Source organism: Pseudorca crassidens, chromosome X (assembly GCF_039906515.1).
Source record: "Pseudorca crassidens isolate mPseCra1 chromosome X, mPseCra1.hap1, whole genome shotgun sequence".
Taxonomy (NCBI): domain Eukaryota; kingdom Metazoa; phylum Chordata; class Mammalia; order Artiodactyla; family Delphinidae; genus Pseudorca; species Pseudorca crassidens.
Window position 1 is genome coordinate 17877573 of NC_090317.1, and position 27937 is coordinate 17905509.

At 39.8% G+C, this 27937-nt stretch overlaps 1 protein-coding gene across 2 annotated transcripts in view; it reads left to right on the forward strand.

Moving 5' to 3' along the window:
* The window catches only part of GPC3 (glypican 3), a 449578-nt gene that overhangs the window by 262058 nt on the left and 159583 nt on the right, over positions 1–27937 (forward strand). For both annotated transcript variants that reach the window (XM_067722649.1, XM_067722650.1), the window contains exon 4: positions 21900–22033. In XM_067722649.1, coding sequence (XP_067578750.1) covers positions 21900–22033 — 134 coding nt within the window. The remainder of the gene's footprint in view (positions 1–21899; positions 22034–27937) is intronic.

Here is a 27937-nt window from a genome sequence, read left to right on the forward strand (position 1 = left end):
CCAATCCCTTCATCTTATAGGTGAGAAAACTGAGGCCCAGAGAAGACCTTACCAGGGACACAGAAATCCCAGTAGCAGAGCTAGGACCATAGCCTTGAATATTCACACTCCTAATTCAGTGACTCAGAAAGAATGAGATTGCTTTTAAAGTTCAGATATGGGGCGCCTAAGACACATTTCAAGTAAAGTCCTCATTACTCTTCAGCGTAAATAAAAACAGGTCCCATTTTTTTAACCCCTGTGTCCAACTGGAGATTCATGCAATGTGGATGTTACTTGAGACCATTCATTGTTAAGGAAGAAATATAGAAAACACTTGGCCAGGGTTATTTCTGTTGCTACTCATTGTTTTTTCTATCTTCTTGAAGACCACAGTTTCTTTTTTTTAATTTATTTTTAAAATTATTATTTATTTATTTATTATTTTTGGCTGCGTTGGGTCTTCATTGCTGTGCACCGGCTTTCTCTAGTTGCGGCGAGCGGGGGCTACTCTTCTCAAACTTCTCATTGCGGTGGCTTTTCTTGCTGCGGAGCATGGGCTCTAGGCGCATGGGCTTCAGTAGTTGTGGCACGCGGGCTCAGTAGCTGTGGCTCGCGGGCTCTAGAGCTCAGGCTCAGTAGTTGTGGTGCATGGGCTTAGTTGCTCCGCAGCATGTGGGATCTTCCCAGACCAGGGCTCGAACCCGTGTCCCCTGCATTGGCAGGCAGATTCTTAACCACTGAGCCACCAGGGAAGCCCAAGACCACAGCTTCTTAAGTATTAACCTTCAACTAGGTGAATCTTTCTTTGATCTTCAGTTACTCCCAAAAAGTTTCCTCAATAGGGACTGTAAACAAACATATTAGGATTTGGAGTTTTAGGTCCTGGTTTCAAGGCCCTATTTTGTCCCTTATTAGCTGTGTGGCCTTCAGCAATCACTTAACCTCTTGAAACCTCTCTTGGTAAAAATAGGCATAATATCTTGCTTCACAGACCTGGTTATAATGCTCCTATGTCATAACGCAATATGGACAAGGGCTTTGTAAAGAGCAAAGGGCTATAACTAACCAGAGCGTTGATTATGAGAACACCTACCATACAGATTTCTTGAAACTAGTCTGAAATATCCTCAGTTCTTGAATGATCTATTAAGCAATAGAACAGTTATCTCTCGATTATTCACACTAATGGTGGGGTAGAGGAGCACAGATAACACAAAACAGCAATGCATCTAGATACTATTTCTATTTGAGTTTATCGTATTTGGGAAAGCTTCTGAAATCTCTTTGCAGAGAGCGAAATTCAGCTGAGATGTAATTCCCTGGGCCTATCCGGCACTTCCAAAAGCAGGCCATGTGCAAGTCCCTGACCTTCCCTGGGCTTTAGTTACCTACCTGTAAAAGGGAGAATTGCCCTAACTGACTACACGGTGCCTGCCAGCTCTGACATCCATGTGTCTGTGAGTCTAAACATGGAAGGCAGCAGGAGAAGCCAGTTTTAGATGATGCCCAAAAGTTCTGTGAGGTGGCTGCAAGTTGTGCAAATACTAGGAAAAAATAAGAATCACAAGCTGCCCAAATGGTATTACCTCACTAACTGAATAGGCAAAGACAGAAGACAATCCGGGGTATAAGAAAGCATGACTGACATTTAAGGAGCTGACCAAAAGAAGAGATTGGAGGAAAAAGTGAAAATAACATATGTAGAAAGAAAGGGTTAGAATGATAGCAATGTTCAACGCTGCTGTCACAGGGGAAATGTGCAAGACGAGTCTGTGCTATTTCTGTTCAGGGATCACAACTGTTCTCAATTTACCTGATTTTGTTCTCTCCTTTCAATCATGTCCTTTTCAAAATTCATCTCAGCAGTGTTTCTGAGGCATTCTGATTATAACTTCTGCTAAAACCAAGCAGCAGAGGTCTGTCTATAGTGCAGGGCAATCAGCAGAGACTCAAAGTATCGATCAGACTATGTCTTTATTTAGATGGACTGTAGCTAGTGGGTTTGACTGAAGTTACCGCAGGAACAATCTTAGAACAGTGTTGCTGCCTATCAGGTTCACAGCTTACCATACAATTTTAGGAATGGTGCCTGGCTACATACAGTGGTTTTTTAATGTTTGCATGAGAAATGGAGTATGAAAGTAATGTATGTTGCATTCTAATATTTTTTCCTTTTAACCCATCTAATGCCCCTTCAGCCTGTCAGAATTTAACAACAGTGATAATGATAGTGAGTTAAAGAAGATCCAAAATTAGGCTCTCCTGACATACTGTACTGTGTGGTGGTCGCCTGTACCCTGGGTCTTTTTGAAAATTGGGACAGCAGGGACCTTGTTGTAGGTGATTTGGGATTCTGTGATAGGGTGGTATGTAATGTTACATGATAGTCAGCCCCAGTTTTATATACCATGCATTCCCAGAAACATCTTAAATCAGACTCAGGTTTTAATTGTGCATAGTGAATAGGAACAGAAACATGAATAGAAACGAGCTATGAGAAATGAAGTACAAGTGCATAATTAGTATCAGATAAGTGACAAACTATAAAGGGGTTAATCAGATTGTATCCATGTATATAATGTCATTAGTAGTATTTCATTGTTGAGTTAGAATAGTTCTTTAGCTATTCAGAATACTAGACCCTTATCAGGTATATGATTTGAAAATAATATCTCCCATTCTGTAGGTTGTCTTTTCACTTTCTTAATAGTGGTCTTTGAAGTATGAAAGTACTTAATTTATATGAAGTCCAATTTATGTTTTCTTCTGTCATTTATGTTTTTAGTGTCATATCTAAGAAACCATTGCCAAATAAATCCAATGTCACAAAACTTTATGCCTATGTTTTCTTCTAAAAGTTTTATATTTTTAGCACTTAAATTTTGGTCTTTATCCATTTTGCACTGATTTTTGTATGTGGTGTGAGGTAGGCTTCCAAATTCAGGGATATGTTACCGGATGCAGCTTATTAGAATTTTGTCGAGGACTTTTTAGTCTATCTTCGTAAGTGGTATCTGTCTGTAGTTTTCTTTTCTTGTGATGTCTTTCTCTAATTTTAATATCAGGCTAATGCTGGCCTCCTAGAATGCTCACTACTCTTTCTGAGGTTCAGCCATTTTCTTGAATAAATGCTCCTTGGATCACTGCAGTCCTTTTGGTAATTTCCAGAGCTATGAAAAAGTTGATTCTGACTTTTTTTGCCAGTTTTTTCACAGCTTCTGTGAAGGAGAGAATTCTCCCAGATCCGTCCACTGAAAATTTTGCTGATGTCCTACTATTAATATTTTATGTTATATAGCATTTTATTGCTTAATTTATCATTCATTCAACAAATGTTTATTAATCACCTAATACATAGAGTGTTTTGCTAAGCACTGGAAATACAGTGATGAACAAAACTGCTTTTATCTGTGTCCTCATGAAGCTTACACCCTTGTGGAGAAAGAGGCTAAAAGAAGTAATTACAGTGTAGTGTGATAAGTGCCCTGATCAGGGAAGTATAGAGGGCTGTAGGAGGTTGTAGAATGGGATCAAATTCAGACTTTGGGGAGCAGGAACAGTTTATGGGAGGAAGTCAAATGTAAATTGGAACCCAAAGAACAAGGGGATGGTTTCCAGGCAGAAGGTAGAGCATGTGTAAAGGCTTGTGATGCTATGAAGGAACTAAGCATAGAATGTGATGGGAGGAGGGCGACATGAAGCTAGGAGTTTTGCAGGAATAAGATCAAGGATCTTGTAAGTGGAGTTAAGATATATACTTTATCCTAAGGGCTATGGGAAGCCATTGAGGGCTTTTAAGCTGAGTAATGATGTTATCTTTGCTGTGACTCCATCACTCATAATACATAGTAGGTGATAAATTAATAAATTAGTCTTAATAAATAATATTTTATTTACTATAAATTCTTTATAGTTTACTCATAAATTATTATTTTCAGATTATTCTGGGTGTTAGTGTAGAGCACACTTTTGGTGTCAGGACTCTTTTTCACTCTTAAAAATTACAGAAGCCTCCAAAGAGACTTGTTTATGTGAATTATACCTATTGTTATTTATTGTATTGTAAATTCAAACAGGATTTAAAAGATATTTATTTACTATTTTATTTTAAAAATAATAATTAAGTTATCACATGTTCACATTTTTTTGTGTGTGTGTGGTACGCGGGCCTCTCACTGCCGCGGCCTCCCCCGTTGCGGAGCACAGGCTCCGGACGCGCAGGCTCAGCGGCCATGGCTCATGGGCCCAGCCGCTCCGCGGCATGTGGGATCTTCCTGGACCAGGGCACGAACCTGCGTCCGGCCCTGCATCGGCAGGCGGACTCTCAGCCACTGCGCCACCAGGGAAGCCCCACATATTTTTTTTTCTAAGAAAATAGGTATGTTTTCCAAAACAAAATACTTTAGTGGGATGAGTGGTATTGTTTTTTACATTTTGTAAATCTCTTTAATTTCTTCTGACTTAATAGTAGACACCTGGATTCTCATATCTGTTTCTGCACTCAATCTGGTTAGACTGATGAAAATTCGACCTCACACGGATATACAGGTGGAAAAAGAACAGTGTTTTAATACACTTTTAGGATAATTAAGGCTATATTTCTCTGATATTACACAAAAATTTGACAAGTGATAGTGTCTTAAAGGTTAGCTGCAATATGGAATCTGAAATCGTATCAATTAACTTTTCATTTTCTGTTACAAAGAAATCTTTCTTGCAGTTTTAGTGGATCTTTAGCCATTGTGTGATTTTGTATCATTTGAAGAATATTGGTTCACTGAGTTATGCAGATCTACCAAAGGTTAACGCACTTCACTATACAACATCAGAATATCATATACGTTAATATTACTACATCCTCATCAAAAGCCTGTAAGTATGAAGCTGTCAAGCTCATAGTGGAAGATATAGGTTTTTCCAAATTCTAATTTTTGCTCAATAGTGAAAACTTTTTTTTAATTTAAAGACTTTATGTTTTAGGAGCAGTTTTAGGTTTACAACAAAATTGAGAGGAAGGTACAGAGATTTCCCATATACCCCCTGTCCCCACACATGCATAGCCTCCCCATTATCAACATCCCTCACCAGGGACTTCCCTGGTGGTCCAGTGGTTAAGACTTCACCTTCCAATGAAAGGGGCGTGGGTTCGATCCCTGGTTGGGGAAGCTAAGATCCCACATGTCTCATGGCCAAAAAAACAAAAAAGAAAACATAAAACAGAAGCAATATTGTAAGAAATTCAATAAAATGGTCCACATCAAAAAAAAATCTTTAAAATAAAAAAGCCTTAACAAACAAATAAAAAACAAAACAAAACAAACAAAACAAACAAACAAACAAAAACCCTCACCAGAATGGTCCTTATTTTCTTTCTTTCTCTCTTTTTCTTTTAAATTTTAACCAAGGCTGCACCTACATTGACACATCATAATCACCCAAAGTCCATAGTTTATCTTAGGGTTCACTCAACATTGTATATTTTATGGTTTTGGAGAAAAGTATAATGACATATATCCATCAATGTAATATCATACAGAGTACTTACACTCATCTAAAAATCCTCTATCCTCTGCCTGTTCATGTGGGCCCCTATCCCCCACCATGGCAACCACTGATCTTTTCATTGTCTCCCTAGTTTTTCCTTTTCCAGGATATCATCTAATTAGAATCATGTCGTAAGTAGACTTTTTCATATTGCCTTCTTTCACTTACTAATATGCATTTAATATTAGTAATATGCATGCATGTTCCTCCATGTCTTTCATGGCTTGATAGCTCATTTCTTTTTGTGCTGAATAATATTCCATTGTATGAATGTACCACAACTTATTTATCCAGAGACATGAAGAGACATCTTGATTGCTTCCAAGTTTTGGCAATTATGAATAAAGCTTCTATAAACATCCTTGTGTAGGTTTTTATGTGGACATAAGTTTTCAGCTCCTTTGGCAAAATACCAAGGAGTGTGCAATTGCTGGATCATATGGTAAGAGTATGGTTAGTTTTGTAAGAAATCACGGAACTGTCTTCCCAAGTGGCTGTACCATTTTCATTCCCATCAGCAATGTATGAGAGTTCCTGTTGCTCCACATCCTCTTCAGCATTTGGTGCTGTTAGTGTTCCAGATTTTGAGCATTCTCATAGCCAAAAGAATTCTATGGCCATTCTGATAGGTGTATAGTGGTATCTTGTTTTAATTTGCATTTCCCTTATGACATGTAAGGGATCTTTTCATATAATGTCTTTGGTTTTGGTATTAGGGTAATGAGTGGCTTCATACAGTGAGTTAAGATATATTCCCTCTCCTTCTATCCTATGAAAGAGATTGTAGAGAATTGGTATAATTTCTTCTTTAAATGTTTGATAGAATTCACCAGTGAACCCATCTGGGCCTGGTGCTTTCTGTTTTGGAAGGATATTCATTATTGATTCAATTTCTTTACTAGATACAGGCCTAGTCAGATCATCTACTTCTTCTTGTGTAAGTTTTGGCAGATCATGTCTCTAAAAGAATTGGTGCATTTCATATAGGTTATCAGATTTGTGGGCATAGACTTTTTCATAGTATTCTTTTATTTCCTTTTAATTTCTTTTCATTTCTGATACCAGTAATTTGTGTCCTCTGTCTTTTATTCTTAGCCTGGTTAGAGGATTATGAATTATATTGATTTTTACAAAGAACCAGCTTTTGGTTTCATTGATTTTTCTCTATTGATTTCCTGTTTTCAGTTTTACTGATTTTTGCTCTAATTCATATTGTTTCTTTTCTTCTGCTTACCTGGGATTTAATTTGCTTGTCTTTTTCTAGTTTCCTAAGGTGGAAACTTAATGATTTTAGAACTTCCTGATTTTTTAATGTATGCATTTAATGCCATACATTTCACTCTAAGCACTGCTTTCACTGCATCCCACAAATTTTGATAAGTTGTACTTTCATTTTCTTTTAGTCTTCTTTGATCCAACTGTTATTTAGAAACGTGTTATCTTATCTCCAAGTATTTTGGAATTTTTTGGTTATCTTTCTGTTATTGATTTCCAGTTTCATCCTATTGTGGTCAGAGAGCAGACATTATATGATTTCTTTGCTTTTAAACATGTTAAGGTGTGTTTATAGCCTAGAAGGTGGTCCATCTTGGTGAATGTCCCATGTGCATTTGAGAAGAATGTATATTCTGCTGTTGTTGGATGACATAGTCTATAGATGTCAATTATATCCAGTTGATTGATGGTGTTGTCAAGTTCCACTATGTCCTTACTGATTTTCTGCCTGCTGGAATCTGTTTATTTCTGAGAGAGGTCTGTTGAAGTCTCTAACTATGATAGTGGATTCATCTATTTTCCCTGGCAGCTCTATCAGTTTTTGCCTCTTGTGGTTTAATGCTCTGTTGTTATGTACATACGTGTTAAGAATTGTTATGTCTTCTTGGAGAATTGACCCCTTTATCATTATGTAATGCCTTTTTTTAAAATCCCTGATAACTTTCCTTACTTTGAAATCTGCTCTGTCTGAAATCAATATAGCTACTCTTGCTATCTTTTGATTAGTGTTAGCTCGGTATATTTTTCTCCATCCATTTAATTTTAATCTATATGTGTCTTTATATTTAAAGTGGGTTTCTTGTAGACAGCATATAGTTAGGTCATGTTTTTTGATCTACCCTGACAATTTCTGTCTTTTAATTGATGCATTAAAAGTCATTGACATTCAAAGTCATTATTTATGGAGTTGGATTAATGTTTACCATATTGGTTACTGTGTTTTCTATTTGTTGCCCTTGTACTTTTTTCTTGGTTTTGTCTTCCACTCTTCTGCTTTTTGTGGTTTTCATTGAGCTTTTTATGTGACTCAATTTTTTCTTCTTTCTTAGCATATCAGTGATAGTTCTTTTAAACTTTTTTTATTGGTTGCCGTGGAGTTTGCAATATACATTTACAACTAATCCAAGTTCACCTTCAAATAACACTATACCATTTCACAGGTAGTGTGAATACCTTATAATAACAAAATAATCCCAATTCCTTCCTCCCATTTCTTGTATCATTGCCATCATTTCATTTATATATAAGCATATATAATGATATATGCATAAGATATATACATAAGCATACATAATCAAACACATTGTTACTATTAGTATTTTGAACAAACTGTTATCTGTTAGATCAATTAAGAGTAAGAAAAAAAGTTTTCATTTTTATTTCACCTTCACTTATTCCTTCTTCAGTGCTCTTCTTTCTTCATGTAGCTCCGAGTTACTGACCTATATTATTTTCCATCTTTCTAAAGAACTTCCTTTAACATTTCTTGCAAGGCAGGTCTACTGACAACAAATTCTCTTAATTTTTGTTTGAGAAAGTCTTTATTTCTCCTTCACTTTTTTAAAAATAAATTTATTTATTTTATTTATTTATTTTTGGCTGCGTTGGGTCTTCGTTGCTGCGTGCAGGCTTTCTCTAGTTGTGGCGAGCGAGGGCTATTCTTCATTGCAGTGCGCGGGCTTCTCATTGCAGTGGCTTCTCTTGTTGCGGAGCACAGGCTGTAGGTGCCCGGGCTTCAGTAGTTGTGGCACATGGGCTCAGTAGTTGTGGCTCACGGGCTCTAGAGCACAGGCTTAGTAGTTGTGGCACACGGGCTTAGTTGCTCCGTGGCATGTGGGATCTTCCCGGACAAGGGCTTGAACCCATGTCCCCTGCATTGGCAGGTGGATTCTTAACCACTGCGCCACCAGGGAAGCCCCTCTCCTTCACTTTTGAATGGCAATTTTTCAGATTACCCTCAGAATTCTAGATTGGTGATTTTTTTTTGCTCTCAATACTTTAAATATTTTACTCCTCTCTCTCGTTGCTTGCATGGTTCCTGGAGAGAAGTCACATGTAATTCTTATCTTTGTTTCTCTATAAGGTATTCCACCCTCCCTGTCTTCTTTAAGGAATTTTTCTTCATTCCTGATTTTCTATAATTTGAAAATTGTATGCCGGTTGTAGGGTTTCTTTGCGGGGGGGCATTTATCCTGTTGGATGTTCTTCAAGCTTTCTGGATCTGTGATTTGGTGTCTGATGTTAATTTGGAGAAATTCTCCGTCATTATTATTTCAAATATTTCTTCTGTTCCTTTCTTTCTTCTTCTGATAGTCCCATTATGCATGTGTTACACCTTTTGTAGCTGTCCCACAGTTATTGGATCGTATATTCGGTTTTTGTCTTTGTTCTCTTTGCTTTTTGGTTTTTGAGCATTCTATTGACGTATCCTCCAGCTTAGAGATTCCTCAGCTGTGTCCAGTCTACTAATAAGCCCATCAAAGGCATACTTCATTTATGTTAGTGTTTTTTCTCTTTAGCATTTCTTTGTGGTTCTTTCTTAGGATTTCTGTCTCTCTGCTTACATTGCCAACCTGTTCTTGCATGCTGTTTACTGTAGCCATTATTAATAAATCATAGTTGTTTTAAATTCCGAGTCTAAATTCCAACATCCCTTCCATGCCTGGTTTTGATGCTTGCTGTCTCTTCAATTTGTGCTTTTTGCCTTTTAGCATGTCTTGTAATTTTCTTCTTGATAGCTGGACCTGATGTACTGGTAGAAAGGAACTGCTATAAATAGGCCTGTAATGAGATGGTGGTAAGGTGTCGGGGTAGAGGAGGCATTCTAAGGTCCTATATTTAGGTCTCGGTCTTTTAATGAGCCTCAGCCTCTGGACCAGGAACCTCCCAACTCTTTCTCAGCCTTTATTAATTCCACCTCCACTATTAGGTGGGACAGGATGATTAGAGTGGGCTGGAGTTGGTTATTTCCCTTCCCCAGGTGAGTTAGGTTCTGAAAATACTCTAGCAGGTTAGGCTTTGGTTAACCAGTTTCTCCTGAGGACAGGCCTTGTTGAGAAGAACAGAGTGCTCTGGTGTATTTCAAAATGGTTCCTTTTCTCCTCCCGGTGCTGGAAGCATGAGGGAATTTTTCTCAGATATCTACTCTGGGATTCTTTTACTCTGGGAATCTGGTCAAACTCCTGAATGTAAAATTCGCAACATTGTGGAGATTTTAACTTTCAGAGTTGTCTTCGTTGAGCCTCCAGCAGTTTGTTGGTTACAGTTCGTTTTCCTACGCCAGCACTGGCTCCCAAGGCAGCTTCTGCTCCGGTAAGCCCTTACTCCCTGTATTTGTCTGACTGTGTCTCCAGTCTTGGCGGCAGTGGTTTTGCCATCTCTCCCCTCTTATAGATCCAGGAAGAGTTGATTTTTCCGTCGGTTTAGCTTCTTACTTGTTTTTAGGATGGAGTGGCAACTTCCAAGTTCCTTATATGTGGAACTGGACACCCTGATAGTGCAAATTTTATCATTGGTTACAAAGTGTCAGTTGTTTTCTTTAAAGTAACCAGCTCACTTTGCTCCTTTCCAAGAAAATGCCTGCCAAATACTTAAGTTTGTTAACAGTAGCTTGCCTGTCGGTCTTTCAAGTGAAAATAATGTTTCATGAAAAACGTGTCTAGTTCATCTCATAACTCAGTTAGCCATGGGCTTTTCCTCTATTTGACCATTATACTGCAGTACGAGGCAGAAGTACTTTAGGCATACTTCCCATTTTCTCACACATAATAATAAAAAGACGTGTCAAGGGTCAACATTTACTAAAATTTTTACTGTTTGTTCAAGTACATTCTTAAGTGAAACTGGCTTTTTTAAGAACTGGGAGTGCTTAGCAGTGAAAAATACAATGACTACTATGAGAGTTTGGTAACTCTAACCTGACTCACGCTAAGGTGCCAGCAGTTTCACCTGCCGTATCTTTTGCACCGTCAGTGTAAATGTCCTCACATTTTTGAGGATAAATCATGAATTTCAACAGCATTATTCAACCCTGAATATTTCAGCACTACTCATGTTTTTTTTCCCCAAGCTCTCATATTATAGATCTTTTTCAATGATTAGTTGGTACTGATACTGAATGGATACAAGCAAAACAGCAAGTCCAGCTCGTATCTATAGATTTGTCCATTTGGAAGGCAAAACCACAATTCTGCTGGGGAGATACTGACTCCATGTTTATGTTGTCAGCTAAGTCTTTACTCTGGTGAGTTAGCCTCTTTCACTGGAAGGTGGTGTGATTTCCTCTACAGTTCTCTGCTACTAGGTGTAGGTCTCCAGCAACTGTACTACAGTGACTTACCCTATACTATGTTTCAGTTGCTTTTCCATTTCTATTTTGAAAAACTGCGACAAATAATTTTGGCTTTTAAAGATCTCATAACATTACTTTTAAATATTTAATTCCTTTTTCTTTAAACGCTGAATGATTTTCAAGATGACTCTACAAGTTAGCTCACACTACAATACTATTCTGAAATGTTCTGTTGAATCAGTCAGATGAATTACTAGTGTCTATAAGGCCAAAGGAATGAGCTTTTGTCGTATTTTTGTTTCTTAGAGTTTAATCTATAATAATAAGTTATAGTTAATCTTAAAACTTAGATTTTTTCAAAAAATGTTTAAATATTGCAAATAAGACCACAAGCTGTATTTACTTATGAGTAGCATAACATAGACACGAACCTTCAAGATTTTAAAATAATTTATTAAATGATAATGAAGTTAGAAAAATTATAGTAGGCATAATCTAAGTAGCCAATGAGAGAGCACTAAGGACTGAGAATAAATTAACCTCTGAAAAAGATATATACTCGTGCCCTAAAGCTGCTATCTTAGAAAATTCTAGAATACACAAACACATATTCCAGAGCAAGGATGTCATTACACAACATGAAGCCTCTGGAAAATTACTCTATATATTTGTGAGGGAATAAGACTGAAAAGGGCAAATAAAGTCAGTATTTTTATGATAATAGGTTTGACTTCTAGGCCCTCCTGAGAGGATCTCAGAGAACTGCTGTTAGTAGGAATGAATTGGAAGAGGTCAAAAGTGGAGCTTGGGAGACCAATTAAGAGGATGTCCGGATGGTCTGTGTAGTGGTGGTTTTCCAACTGGAGGGTGCATCAGATCGCCCGGAGGCTTTATTTAAAACAGGTGGCCAGACCCTACTCCAAGCACTTTTGATTCAGCAGATTTAAGGTCGGGCCTCAAACTTTGCATTTGAAATGAGTTCCCAGGTGAGACTGATTGCTGCTTGTTCTGGAGCCACACTTTGAGAACCACCGCCCTAGGGCCCTGCTACTCACGTCAGACCTGGCCCAGATCTACTGTGTGTGAATCTAGATGGGTAAGATTGCCAGGTGATTTGTATGCATATTAAAGTTTGAGAAGCACCGCTCTAAGAGTTAATGATATCCTAAGCCTGAGTACGGAGAAAAGTACAAAAGTTTAAAAGTTATTTATAAGAGAGAGAAAAATAAGACTTTGTGGCTGGACGTAGAGAAGTCAGGGAGAGGGAGAATTTACCAGAAACGCTTCAGTTTCTTCCGGTTTGCACCACTGAGTAGGTGACGATTCCTTTTCACTGGGACAGGGAACACAAGCAGATGCGTACATTTGAAGGAGTGGTGTTTGAATTCAGTAAAGAGTTTATTGACTACATGAAGATCTCTTTTAACCTCCACAGTATTTGTCATATGTGATTAAGCAATAATGTCCTGGGCTCCTGGTGCCGAGAAGGGATTGGTATTGCATGGAAAGCGTTAGGCACACATGCAGGGTTCTATTTCCTGCTCAGAATCCACTTGTGGCAGCTGTACATTAGTAAAATGCAAGTCTCTTCCACAAAAGGATTTTTTAAAACCTTTCTCCCATCCCCACAGCATTCATTTCCATGGACACAAGCAAACAGGTTAGAGGCACAGGGTAACTGGCAAAGATCACGTACCACCCATCAGTAACTAGAGCCCTGAAGAACAGAAGGGGATATTCCAGGTGTCCCAGAGCAAGACAGATCAGACTGTGATGCATGAATGATGTGGGCAAACTCAATATGGCTCCCTTTCAGAGTGGGAACACAGTCTCAGCAAATACTTGCACTGTTTTCCCAAAGTCCCCGTTTAAAAGAACTCCTCCAAATATTACTTACAGCTAGCTATGTGCCTGACCAGCTGAGCCAGGACTCTAACACAAAAAGTGGGCTGCGGAAGGTAAGCAGTTCCCTCTTACAGAATGAATGAGTCAGATTTCTATCTGGATGCGGGAGACATTACACTTTCATCCATTATTTTATTTGATCCTCACACTTCTGCCAGGTACGGCAGGTGTTATTATCTCCGGTTTTCAGGTGAGGAAGCTGAGTTTGAAGGAGATTAAAAGACTTATCTAGAGTTATTGAAATGGTAAGAGGATGAGCTGGGACTGGAACCAAGGTCTCCTGACTCCAACTGTGTGCTCTTTTCGCTGTAGTATAGTGCTATAGTTCAATTTAACAGCAGATTGATCTGTAGGGCATTGGTTCCTTTTAAAAAACATTCCAGTTCATTGAAAAGAGCTGACTTGAACGGAATGTTCACACAATGGCACCTGATTCCTTAAAATAGCCTGGTTCAGAATGCATTACAGATTATTAGTGAACTTTTATTTTAATGGTCATGCAATTAATGATGAGTCACAGCAGATCTCGGGGGGGATAAAATGCTTACATTGTTACCAGGTCTGTTCATTATCCTCTGTGCTCTATATCCAGACCAATCAATAGATAATTAATAATGATGTGCTTACTGAAGTACAAGGTTATAAATTAATTTAATACTCATATGCATATTTTTCTGGAGGATAAATGAGTGGAAACTGCCTGCCATGCCCATCTCATTGTACGAAAACGTATGTAATTATTACAAGCATATAATAAGAATGGTTCGCCCAGCCAAATGTTTGTACATTTCTGTTAATCAGTATTCATTTGAGCTACTTCCATGCAGTTTGTGGAAGCAGTGCAATCAGTTGAGTAGTGTGGCAGATTTAAATCAGTAATAAAAGCCCTGGGGAAATTAACAAGACAAAACATTAACCACAGACTAAGCATTAACATATATTAGCATTTTTATTATACCTGTAGAATTGTTAAATGGCAGGTTGCTACTATTTAAAAGTTTATGTTGTATATCACATAATTTCAATGTATATTTTGTTTTTAAACTTTTAAGATTTAATTAAGTGAAACTGAACAATGATACAATAGAAAATTTAACAGAATGAACTGAAGTTCATTATTTTATTCTAACTGGAAATGTATGGCATTCCCACCCTAAGCTACCCCCAACCCCAAGGTACCCTAAAACAAATGCCACAGGTAATATTCCTCCAGAGTGGACCGCAGGGTCAGAATTGATATTTAAATTGCATAAACATAGAGGAAGTTTTATTTTTTTAAGTAAATTAATATTTCTGAAGTAGCATAATTTCAAGTTTTCAAATGCACTTAAAGCTTTACCAGAACTTTTTAAATCATATATATTTTTAAAAATAAGACTTAAGATACAAATATATCTGTTTTATCTATTAAGTATTTTTACAGGAGAATATCATGATAGATTATGTTTAAATCTCGTTTTAAAACTTTATTTTTTTAACATCTTTATTGGAGTATAATTGCCTTACAATGGTGTGTTAGTTTCTACGGTATAACAAAGTGAATCAGCTATACTTACCATATATCCCCATATCCCCCCCTCTCTTGCCACTCCCTCCCACCCTCCCTATCCCACACCTCTAGGTGGTCACAAAGCACCGAACTGATCTCCCTGTGCTATGCTGCTGCTTCCCACTAGCTATCTATTTTACATTTGGTAGTATATATAAATACTGTATGCTATCACATATGCAGAATTCTCTTAGCTTTTGTTTGTCTGTAAAGGTTTTAATTTCTCCGTTGAGTGTGAATGAGATCCTTCCTGGGTAGAGTAATCTTGGTTATAGGTCTATCCCTTTCATCACTTTAAATATATCCTGCCGCTCCCTTCTGACTTACAGAGTTTCTGCTGAAAGATTAGCTGATAACCTTATGGGGATTCCCTTGTGTGTTATTTGTTGTTTTTCCCTTGCTGCTTTTAATATTTTTTCTTTGTATTTAATTTTTGATAGTTTGATTAATATGTGTCTTGGCGTGTTTCTCCTTGGGTTTATCCTGTATGGGACTCTCTGTGCTTCCTGGACTTGATTAACTATTTGCTTTCCCATATTAGGGGAGTTTTCAACTATAATCTCTTCAGATATTTTCTCAGTCCCTTTCTTTTTCTCTTCTTCTTCTGGGACCCCTATAATTCGAATGTTGGTGTGTTCAGTGTTGTCCCAGAGGTCTCTGAGACTGTTGTCAATTTTCATTCTTTTTTCTTTATTCTGCCCTGTGGTAGTTATTTCCACTATTTTATCTTCCAGGTCACTTATCCGTTCTTCTGCCTCAGTTATTCTTGTATTGATTCCTTCTAGAGAATTTTTAAGTTCATTTACTGTGTTGTTCATCATTGTTTGTTTGCTCTTTAGTTCTTCTGGGTCCTTGTTAAATGTTTCTTGTATTTTCTCCATTCTATTTCCAGGATTTTGGATCATCTTTACTCTCATTACTGTGCATTCTTTTTCAGGGAGACTGCCTATTTCCTCTTCATTTGTTTGGTCTGGTGGGTTTTTACCTTGGTCCTTCATCTGCTGCCTGTTTCTCTGTCTTCTCATTTTGCTAAACTTACTGTGTTTGGGGTGTCCTTTTCGCACTGTAGGTTCATAGTTCCCGTTGTTTTCGGTGTCTGTCCCCAGTGGCTAAGGTTGGTTCAGTGGGTTGCATAGGCTTCCTGGAGGAGGGGACTGGTGCCTGTGTTCTGGTGGATGAGGCTGGATCTTGTCTTTCTGGTGGGCAGAACTGAGTCCAGTGGTGTGTTTTGGGGTGTCTGTGAACTTAATATGATGTTAAGCAGCCTCTCTGCTAATGGGTGGGGTTGTGCTCCTGTCTTGCTAGTTATTTGGCATGGGGTGTCCAGCACTGGAGCTTACTGGTCGTTGAGTGGAGCTGGGTCTTAGTGTTGAGACGAACATCTCTTCGAGAGCTCTCGGCGATTGATATTACGTGGGGCCGGGAGGTCTCTGGTGGACCAGTGTCCTGAAGTCGGCTCTCCCACCTCAGATGCTCAGGCTTGACACCCGGCCGGAGCACCAAGACCCTGTCAGCCTCACGGCCAGGTACATGGGGAGTTTCTTGCCTTTTAGGAAGTCTGAGGTCTTCTGCCAGCGTTCAGTAGGTGTTCTGTAGGAGTTGTCCCACATGTAGATGTATTTTTGATGTATTTGTGGGGAGGAAGGTGATCTCCACGTCTTACTCCTCCGCCATCTTGAAGGTCCTTCCTTTCTCTTGTGTGTCATCCAGAGGAAGATGGTATGACAGTAGATGTCATTATGGTGTTCCAGTTACCCTCTGCTGAGCCAAGGGCAGTGAGAAAGAGGAAAATCCATAGCATTCTACCATCATCCAGTTGTGCAACCCTTAATAATCCTGTGTCTCTCTTTTCTTTTAGAGCACACCCACAGTGTCTCCGGCAAAGTCCACTGGGGTCCCCGGGAAAAATAAGATGGAGTCTAGGTGATAAGGTCTACGTTCTTTCATGCCTAGTCTAGTTTCACTTGTCTGTAGAAGCCGGAAGTTTTATTTTTAACTCTTCAGGGCTCTGATGAATCCATTGGCGATCAAAGAGTTATTTAGCAACAGCTCTCAGAAAAGCACTCCTTGGTACCACAGTCATCAACTGGATTCTAGCAGAATAGTTATTGAATAATTCAATAAACCTGAAAAGGTCCTCTAGAGGTCCTCAAGTCTTGGTGGCCTCAGGTACAGCTCTTGAGAGGGAACGAGTTGTACTGCTCCCTGAGTACAATTCAGTGCGACACCCATCTTCCCTGTCAAAAGCTGTCAGATTTCTGAGGGCAGACTGGTGTGTCCCTGGGTCTTCTCCTGCCACAGACTTAGGGATGGGAACTTTTCTCTTTCTACTTCTGCTTCCTCCTCTCCTTCCTCCTCTTCTTCCCCGTCCCTCTTCTATTATGGGCCACATAAGTTAGAACACACAGACTCACATACACACACACTTCCCTCTTATCTACTTCTTGAGAAGGAGAATGTAAAGTCGTACATCTGATTTTTAAATTGAGAGCAGAGTAGATCTTTTAGGGCTAGTTAAGAGTAGGAGAGAGTCGGGGCTTCCCTGGTGGCGCAGTGGTTGGGAGTCCGCCTGCCGATGCAGGGGACATGGGTTTGTGCCCCGGTCTGTGAGGATCCCACATGCCGCGGATCGGCTGGGCCCGTGAGCCATGGCCGCTGAGCCTGCGCGTCCGGAGCCTGTGCTCCGCAACGGGAGAGGCCACGACAGTGAGAGGCCCGCGTACTGAAAAAAAAAAAAAAAAAAAAAAGAGTAGGAGAGAGTCAGAGATACTCTTTAATGTAGTTGCACCCCCCCCATTTTCTAATCTTTTTGGCTCTTATAGCTAAAAGCTTAAACCCGTTTTATTTTTGTAGGCATAGGATCAACCTGGAATCTCCTTTTGGGGGGAAACTATAGAGAATATACTCAGGCCAGACATCAGACGAGCCCTGGGGTAAATTGTAGAAATTACAGAAGATTTTGTAGCCAATGCAAGAATCTGACTTCAGGAGGCTGGGTCCAGGGATATCCTGTAGGCAGGAGGCTGGGTCCAGGGATATCCTGCAGGCAGCAGCCTGGGCCTATTGAGAACCACCTTTCCCACAGCCCACAGAAGTTGACATCCAGTGCTTTAGTATGGTTATGAAATCGCTCTTGCCTGGTGGGTCAAAGAGTTTACATCATTCCACAAGCAATACTGCCTGAAACTTAGGTTAAAATTGGGTGCCAGTTTTCTGTTTATCTTTAATAACTAGCCCTTCTTTGAAGTACAGTTTTACAGTCCTCATAATCATTATCTTTCTCCAATTATGGATGGGATGTCCACAGGACTGTAGAACTGGGCCACACCCAATACTGGGAGTCCCAGAGTCTATCCTCTTGACAGAAACCCATGGCATAGGGGGAAAAAGTGAAAAGAAAAACATAGGTTTTAAAGTCAGACAGGTCTGGGTTCGAGTCCCAGCTCTGCCCTTTCCTAGCCATTTGACTTTGTTTCGGTTCCTTAACCTCTGTGAGTCTCTTTCCTTATCTCTGAAATGGGGTCAATAATACCTGCACTGTATGCGTCAGAGGGTTGTTGTAGGACTCACCAGAGAGAATGGAGAATGGATGTAGACGTTTTCTGCGAAGCATTAGCCCGGAGTGAGGTGTTGGTGTTGATAAGAAGCTTACAATGTAGGCTCACTTTCTCTGCTCAGCCATCCTCAGGGAAAGATCAAGTCTGAGTTTTTGTCACCTGAGAGTTCCTAGAACCAACGATGAATGGGGGTCCGAGGATGAATGTAACCAGTGGCGTAGCTTGACATGTCAATTATAGGGCGCATGCGTGAATTGCATCAAATCCAAGTGCTTGGCCCGGTTTCAGAATCTTCGGTAGCATACTCTACTTGCAAAGTAATTCCTCCCTCCCTTTTTCAAAGGAGCCCAGAATAAAATGTGGCACTTCAGATACCATATCTTCCTCTTTTGTTTGAGACCAGAGTGGAGTGAAACTGTGGGAGCAGGTCTAAAGGAAGTCCTTCTGTGAGTGAGAGGTAGAAGTGGGGTTGTAGGCTGCGCTTCCTGATGTCCAGTCTACCGGGCTCTTACTTACCTTGCTGGGCCCAGCGGTGTATTTTCCTCATGTGTGTATAAAGCCAGTGCTTCTGGACCCTGCCTAGAGAAGAATGCTGCTAGGGTTACTAGAATGAATTGCTGGCCTGGATATGGTCAGAGGCCCTGCGTTCTTATAACACTTCAAGGTCTTATAACACTTCAGAGCACTGTTGCTTTCCCTGCCACAGGTTCTGGCACATATATAAAGGCACCATTAGGGATCACAGTTCACGGAAAACAAAAAGGTTTTATATTTCAGGTCTATTGATAGAGACACCTTTCTGTCCAATAAATTCAGTCCAACTAACTAAATTTAAAGATAGAGGTATCCTTGACTAGGTACATTAGTCAGTGAAAGGAAATTGGATTGCATTTTTTATTTAAGAGCCTAAAACTCCTGGGCAGGATACTGATTTCTCAAATGCCACTTGGGAGGCTGGCTTCTTTAGCAAGTACAGCTGTAGAATAAGACCCAGGTCTCCCAGCATAGCCTGATGTTTCCCAAGTATAAAGATGAAAGGAACCCTTTAATGTTAATACCCCACCTCTTTGTAAATTATGTTTTCTCTTTGTGTCCACTTCTCAGAATAAGCTCGTAATATTCACCTACAGCTCACACAGTGTGGAGGTAAAAGATGTGGAGAGAAGGGCCCAAAGGGGGTGTCTACATTTGACAAATACTTTGTATATGAGAAGAATTTGCTTCATGGTAAATTTGTGGAAGAAAATGCAGGCTGTCTGATAAGACGTGGCAGATTTCAGATGGGGGTGTTGGCAGAATACCATTGTTTGCCCCTTATCCCACACAGAGCCTTGGGAAGTCGGCTTGATAATGCCACATTGGGTGGCTTGGGAAGAAGGGTCAGCCTGCAGGCTGGCTACATTCTCATTTGTTCTTAACCTTCCTGCTTTTGCCTCAGTTGCAGCCTTTTCCAGTAGATTGGGAGGGGCTAAAAACTTTAACGTCTTGCCGGGTTCCAGTTAGTATTCACTGATACAAGGGGCGGTCTTTCAATGGGGAGGGAGATTTCACAGCTGTGGGTTGCAAGTAGGCAAGTTACTGTGAAAGATGTGTGAAAGATTTTGATTTTGGTGCTGGATTTGGAACAGGTGTCAGTCAAGAGAATGTGTCCTGTGCTCCCGAACGTGCTGATGAAGAATACTTTGATCCTGCTGAAATAGACTCTCACATTGATGTATGTTCACAGAGTCACAAATAGATATTTATGGAAGGAAAAATCAAGGTTTTGTTCCATGAATGCTCACCTGCAGTTTAACAAAGAAACACATATGTGTCTATGGACATAATTTTATGATGTACAGGCTACCCTCAGTTATTTGTAGCTACATTATGTGCTTTGGAAGTGATTGGAAGTTAACTCCTCAGTACAGCCGGGCAGTCCGCTACCTAAAGTACCCTACCAGACTGCTACCAAGTAGGGCAAATTCAGAGATTGCAGATTCTTCATTTAAAGTTAATATTAGCCCAAGTCAAATAGCGTTACATAAACACATCTGAAAAATTCAGTATCATACATTCCAAAACCAAATGGAATATTTTAAAGTGTCTGCAACTTTTGTTTCATTCCCATTAAGATAAACTATTCAGAAGTAGTTGTCTGAATATCATACTATAGCTACTGTCTTTCATAAAAGGTGATGCTACTGCTGTTTCTAGATTTTTTTCTAATTCAAAAATTTATTTATATATGGATAACTTTCCAAAGCTATACAAACCAAGTGCCATTTATGCTTTTATAAAGAGATACATGACTTAGAGAATATTTCAGGGCTATCTTCGGGAATCCAAAAGCTGGGATTACAACTCAGAGCCCATGTCCTGTCAGTGGAATGGTGTGCCAGATTGGACACGAGGATTTTCCTTCAGTTCACTTCAATTAATTTGTCTTTACTAAGGGCCTAAGTGTACAAAATCCAGTGTGAATTCCATGGAGGTACGGAAGTGACAAAGATACGACCCTTGTTTTCACAAGGTATTTCTAGTATTTTTCCTAAAATATACAATCTATATTTTCACCGTGGCTATGTTGGCTATGTTTTTGAGAACTGGGAATTCTTTTTTTTTCCCCCCAAAATGTAGAATGTAAGCAACTGAAAATAAAGCATCATCTTCTCAGAAGGTGATATTGCATTAGCTTTGAAGTCAGACAAATGGGTTCAAAGTCAGACAGTGAATCCACTGCCTATTTGTCTTAGGCAAGTCACTTAACTCCTCTGAGCCTCAATTTCCTCAGCTATAAAATGGGGCTGTTTGAATCTGATTATGAATTGAAAAGCCCTTTGCCTTAGTAAAATAACACACAAAGAAATGCAGCATAGTGTCTGGCACAAGGGGGACATGTGTTAATATTCATACTTATTTATACAGAAGTTCATTCAGGCTTTTGACCAAAAGTGAAAAAAATAGCAAATCTACAAGTAGTTTAACCAAATCAATCATTTAGAATTGAGAAAAGTAAGAGAGCTGATGCCATTGTTATCATTACTATATGAGTATAAAAGAGCTAAGCTTTAATAATTTTTTTTTTTCGGTACGCGGGCCTCTCACTGTTGTGGCCTCTCCCGTTGCGGAGCACAGGCTCCGGACACGCAGGCCCAGCGGCCATGGCTCACAGGCCCAGCCGCTCCGCGACATGTGGGATCTTCCCGGACTGGGGCACGAACCCATGTCCCCTGCATCGGCAGGCGGACTCCCAACCACTGTGCCACCAGGGAAGCCCTAAGCTTTAAATTATAATGCTGTACACCTGAAACTTATATCATTAAAAAAAGAGCTAACAAAATGCTCAGAAGAATCAGGAGCACTTTGTGCGCAGGAGGTCGCTCTTCTATTAACAGACTACTCTACACATCTGTCACACCCCTCACTTCCTTCACCAGACTTTCCTAAACTTGGCAGTTCCCATTTGTGAACTTCATAGGGATAAATATCAAGTGCCATTGAAAGGTATCAGTAACATAAGTCCTGTGTGGAGGGTCCTCTCAAATGTGTACTTCACTATAGAGAAAGAGCATTTTCATCTTAGGAAGTCTCTGAATAGACTGTGCTCAAAGTGCCCCCTACCACAGTCTTCAGCCTTCTTTTCCACAGATGGTTCTTTGCCTTAAAGGCATTATCACCTTTTTTGACTCCAGTAATAGCTTCGTTCTGCTCTTTAAAAAGAAATTGGGGAAGAAATTGAAGTGCGTTTCAGAGTTTGTTTCTACTATCATGTCTGTGAAAGTATCATATAATTATATTGCATTTCTTTTTTCAGATTGGCAAGTTATGTGCCCATTCTCAACAACGTCAGTATAGATCTGCTTATTATCCTGAAGATTTGTTTATTGACAAGAAGGTATTAAAAGTTGCTCATGTAGAACATGAAGAAACCTTATCCAGCCGAAGAAGGTGAGAGATTTTTTTTTTTTCTTTTTCTCTACTTCAGCATACAATTAGCAATTGTGTTTTAAGGTCAACAGCCATTGGAGGGAAGCTTCTTAAATACATGTTATTTAGTTCTTCTGAGTAGAGTGTTTGATGAATTGAATCTATCATCTGTTAATGTTAAAGAAAAAAGATATTGTATTATATCCAAGCCATATTTAAATGTAAATTTACCATATGTAAATATCCAGTACAGCAACACAGGGTGGAATAGACTTCTCTATTCAAGATCTTTGTTGATTAAACAAAACCTTTTCTGTTTATGATCTGGTCTCACAATTCCGTGGCTTGGTTTGTGGCTTTCCAAAAACAGTGAGTCAGGGGTGAGTTCACCAAAGAGAAACTGGCAAGACACTCTCATGTGTATACACACACACTTCACACTGTACACACTCTTCAAAAAATTTTTTTGGGGGGACTTCCCTGGTGGCGCAGTGGTTGAGAGTCCACCTGCCGATGCAGGGGACACGGGTTCGTGCTCCGGTCCGGGAAGATCCCACATGCCACGGAGCGGCTGGACCCGTGAGCCATGGCCGCTGAGCCTGCGCGTCTGGAGCCTGTGCTCCGCAACGGGAGAGACCACAGCAGTGAGAGGCCCGCAAAAAAAAAAAAAAAAAAAAAAATTTTATATTGGAGTATAGTTGATTAACAATGATGTGTTAGTTACTGGGGTACAGCAAAGTGATTCAGTTATACCCATACAGGTATCCATTCTTTTTCAAATTCTTTTCCCATTCAGGTTATTAAAGAATATTGAGTCAAGTTCCCTGTGCTATACAGTAGGTCCTTGTTAGTTATCTATTTAAAATAAAGTAGTACACACTCTTTTATGAATGATAAAATGAAGGATTTGGTTTCTATTCCTTAAGACAGCAGTCAAGGGACCAAATTAAAGTTTGTTACGATACTCTTCATTCCTCCTCCCCTTATCCAGATTCCCTCCTTCCCTCTTCTAGTTTCATGGTTACAAATAAGGGGTGGAAATTGGATTGGGAAGCTCAACACAAATCTGGGAGAATTGATTTCCCCAAAAGGACTGCACAGGTAGCCAACCCGGCCACTGGCTTAAGAATAGCTAGACATGAGTTCTGCGTCACGATGACTTTGAGAGGATTGGGAGAGATTGGCCTAGAGATGGAAAATTAAGAGATGGAATAAGTAATAATCTCATATTTGGGCTAAATTATTCCTTTCATGTCCATTTACCACAGGAGAGTTTGAAACGGTAACTCTTAGGCATATATGGCACAGTTTAGAGTGAGAGAGGGCAGTAAGGGCACTTGGGAGATAGTCCTCCAAAGAAGCATTTCAGGAAGTAACATTTTCTTTTGGTGACTTCCAACCTAATAAATTTCTAGTTTCCCTGTAGCAGCAGTTTTGAAGTGTGATTTGAGAACTCAGGGAGTCCCAGAAAAACCCTTTCAGAGGGTCTGTAAGATCCTCCTTTTACTAACTACATATCTATGTGAAGCTGGCTTTTATTCATACGCTTCAACCAAAATAAAATATGGCAACACATTAAATGCAGAAGCCAATGGGAGAATTTAGCTGACTCCTATTAAGACAGGCAGTATGCAAAAATGCAGAAGCGTTACCGCTTTTCTCACTTTTTTCATAAAAATGTAATTTATGCTAACTTATAAAGACTCATTACTGTTAGTTTAAAATTAATAATAAATTGAAATTTTTTTTTCCTGAGTTTTAATTTCTAAAACAGTAGACATCAATAAATATACGTCACGTAAACAAAAGCTCTTTGGTGTCCTTAGTAATTTTTAAGAACCCTTTGGAAAAGAAAAAAAAGAAAGAAAGAAAGAAAAGGGACTTCCCTGGCAGCCCAGTGATTAAGAATCCACGCTTCCACTGTAGGGGCGTGGGTTCCATCCTACGTGCCGAATGGTACGGCCAGGGGTGGGGGGGACCCTTTGGGTTGTGTTGGTTATCTAGTGCTATATAACAAGTTACTACAAAACATAGTTATTTAAAACAGCAAACATTTATTATCTCACAGTTTCTGTCAGGAATTTGGGAGCGGCTTAGCTGGGTGGTCCTCAGTCTCAAAGAAATTTTGGTCAAGGTGTTACCTGGAGCTGCAGTCCGTTGAGTGTTGACTGAGGCCGGAGGGGCCACTTCCACGGCGGCTCATTTGCACATGGAGCAAGTTAGTGCTGGTTGGCTGTTTGAAGGAGGCCTCAGTTTCTCACCACGCGGACCTTCTGAGTGTCCTCACAACATGGCTGCTGGCTTCCCCAGAATAAGTGAGCCAGGGAAGAGAGCAAGGAGAAAGCTGAGATGTCTTTCACGACCTAGTCTTGGAAGTGACAATACTGTCACTTCTGACATATTCGATTTGCTAGAAGCAAGTCACCAGTTCTAGTCCACATTCAAGGGGAGGGAAATTAAGCTCCACCTCTTGAAAGGAGCAGTATCAGAGTTTGTTGACTTTTTAATTTATTTTTATTTATTTATTTATTTTTATTTATTTATTTATCTTTTGGCCGTGCCACATGGCATGTGGGATCTTAGTTCCCCAAACAAGGATCGAACCTGGGCCCCTTGCAGTAGAAGCACAGAGTCTTAACCAGTGGACTGCCAGGGAAGTCCCTGGACATATTTAAAACCACCACCGGGGTCCTGGCACCAAAATACTCTGAGAACCATTTCCATATACCATAGGGGTCCTTTGGGAAATTTTTTGTCTTTCTGGGAAGACAAAATTAGGCCATTTCTCCAGGCCCTCTTTAGCCCCTGTCTGTCCTTTGTCCATTGCTCTCCATTGCTTTCACTCTTTGCCCAAACCACCTGAGGAATTAACCTCACTTATTGACCTTTAACTAGTGGAAACCTCTTGCATATTGCACTGAAGTGAGGAATTTATATAATATTATAGATTAATTATTTATAAATAATATATAAAGTAAAATAGAAATTATAAGTAATACAATGTTTGTTTTATATATTATTATATTTATATTACATTTATTGTATAATATTAATAAAATGTTTTTATGTATAGCATTATTATATATATTATATATATATTATATATTGTTCAACTCAGCAGAAATTTGGGAAACACCTATTATGTGCCATAATGTATACTGTGCACTGGAAATCAAAACACAGTCTCTGCCCTCCAAATCAGTCTAATGTGGAAATAGACTTAAACAGCGATCATTTCAAAACAGTTTTGTAAGTGCAAAGAGGCAGCCTACAGGGACGGAGAGAACCTCTGCCCAGGTATAGTGGAGGCTTCACTGAGGATGTGGTATATTAATTTGTAACAGAATCACATGCAAAGCTTTTTCAAAATAAACACAGTATTCCAGTCGCATTTTGAGATCACCCTGTCAACCTAGACACATTGATAAGTAGATAGGACGTTCGTTTATTAAGGTCCTGCTGCCATGGCTTCTATCTTGGGCTCTATGGGACCTATTCCCTTTCGCCTTACCAGGGAGGGCTCTGTGGATGTTGATTCCTCCAGGGAAAGAAAAAATCGGTAAATGAGTTTTTGGCTAAGCACCCAGATTTGACACTTTGTTTAGATTCGTTTTTGAATTTGTTGCTAACCCCCAAGGAGAAGAAAGGATAGTAAGAAAAATTGCAAAAGCCCGTAGACTTAAGTAAGTGATAGTCAGGCAGGGCTCCTTTGGGGGTTGGGAACGTGAGCCCACCCCATGGTGTTTCTCATCTTTTTTGCACACTGACGCAAAACTGAGATGGAGCCCTTCCTTCTGAATTCTCTGGCAGAATAAGAAAATAAAACAACAGGAGAGTGTCTGATTTCATTTAACTCTGTCAAATAGCATTGTAAACCCTCTTAGGGAGAGTGGAGAATAGGGGATTAAGATGATCTCTTGCTAAATGCACTGCCCCCCTGCAATCTGATGTGGCAGAGTGTTAGAACCTCTATACATTTCTCAGTATGTTCTGCACAGGATTTCACAGTCCAAAAGAATATATGTACCTCCAGCATCCCTCACACCCATGCTCCAGCTCCATCCTCCGTGGTTAAGAATATGATAATTAGAAAGGAACCCTATTGTAGCATTCAGTCTGTGGAGGTTGTGAGCAAGCTGAACCTGATTATGAGTTGAAAAGCCCCGTTGCCTTATTAAAATAAAAACACACAAAGAAACGCAGGATTCCTTTGGTAGCATTCAGAAGTCATCCGTTTGTTTTGTCTGCCCCCAACTGGGTAGTTTGCAACACACAACTAATCTTAGAAATAGCTTAGTTCAATTTAAAGGCGATTTGATACTCAACTGGTGGCCTAAGTATGGGACTCAGCATTCCTTTTGGATACAAATATTGAAAATATCTGTCCTCAGATTTAAAACAGTGAGGGTAGGACAAGATGCATAAGTAGTACAATCAGAATAAAAGAAATGACATTTTCACAGGCCTTTCCAACTCTAATATTTTCAGCTCCTCTCAGATGTCAGGCTTTCCCTCCTTTGCCCTATTGAATGTCTCTTTCACCACTTCCCCTATGATAATGTGTACCTTGTCATTTGCATATCGCCCATAAAGTTTGGTATTTTATGACATGAGCAATATCTTTCCCTTTTCCAAACACAAAATCTGTAGTTGAATACAGTCCATTCAGCATCTACACACCGAGCTTCTGGCCCAGATGCTAACCTGTGAGAAAGTCACACAGTCCCTCCACCCTTGTGAAAGTACATCTACGTATTCCAGCCTTCCCTGTCCCGCACTCCCCCTCCTCCCTTTCCTCTCTGACTTAGTCTAAAGGGGCAGTGGATTAGGTGACACTAGTAAATGACCTAGAAAGAAAAGAACAAAAGCTGATCTCAGCTCCCTGGTCCAGAATCAATGCTTACTCCCACTCCCTCTCAGACTGCTGCCTTCCACCCTCTGAACACAACAAAGTATGTCCTGAGTGAATCGTCGAGTTTCAGCTCTGGTGCAAGTCATTCTGCCCTGAATGGGACTCTACTTCTTTCAGCTTTTGTGAACACCATCTATGCTGGTGTAAGGATTAGGCTCTGAGGACTACGAGAAGCTGCTAACCTAGTTAGGGGGACAGACACACAAATAGTTTTGATGCATTGAGGGGTGAGTGCCAAAACAGAGCTATGTACAGAAGAGTGGCAGCGTCATAGATGGGAAGGTTAGCAGCTCTCTTGCGAAAAGGTAACTCTTGAGCTGGGTCTTGAAGGAAGAGTAGAAATTCAACAGATGGAGGAGGGAAACGAGGGTATTCCAGGCAAAGGGAACAGTATGAGAAAAAGTATGGGCTAGTCTCTGGAATGTAGAAAATTATAGCTTGGAGTCAGACCATGAAAGGTTCTCTGCAGCAGAAATAAGTATGATTCTGCATCATTCTAAGGATAAACAGTTTATGGGCTTTTCTGTGTTTTTAATTTTTTAAAAAAATAATGAGCTCATATTATTTTATATTAAGAAAAGTAAGATCCTTAATGATAAAGGAGAAAAGTTCAGGATCTGCAGCTGGGGATGAAAGGCTGCTTTTTACTTGCAGTGGTTTCCAATTAGTGCTGCTTTGATGCCTGCCCAAGCAAATCATTGCAAGAAAGCAAAGGGAATCCCCTCGCCACAACCCAAGAAGGGGACGCTTCTCTTGAGGATGGTGGGAGCCCCCCAGGGAAGATCACGTGCGCCTAGCTGTAATATTTCAAAATGGCTCGTGCACGCAAAGGGGGCCCTGTCCTTTAGTTCCACATTTAACACATTGGATAGACTCTTTTTCCTGAGTAGACTGCTGTGAGCAAGCATTGGGTTTGTCCCAAGTGAGAGCTGTAGGGTTCACTATTTATATGTCAAATGGTATGTTTGGCATGTATGATTAGAATAAAGTGGAATTCGAATCAAAGAACATTC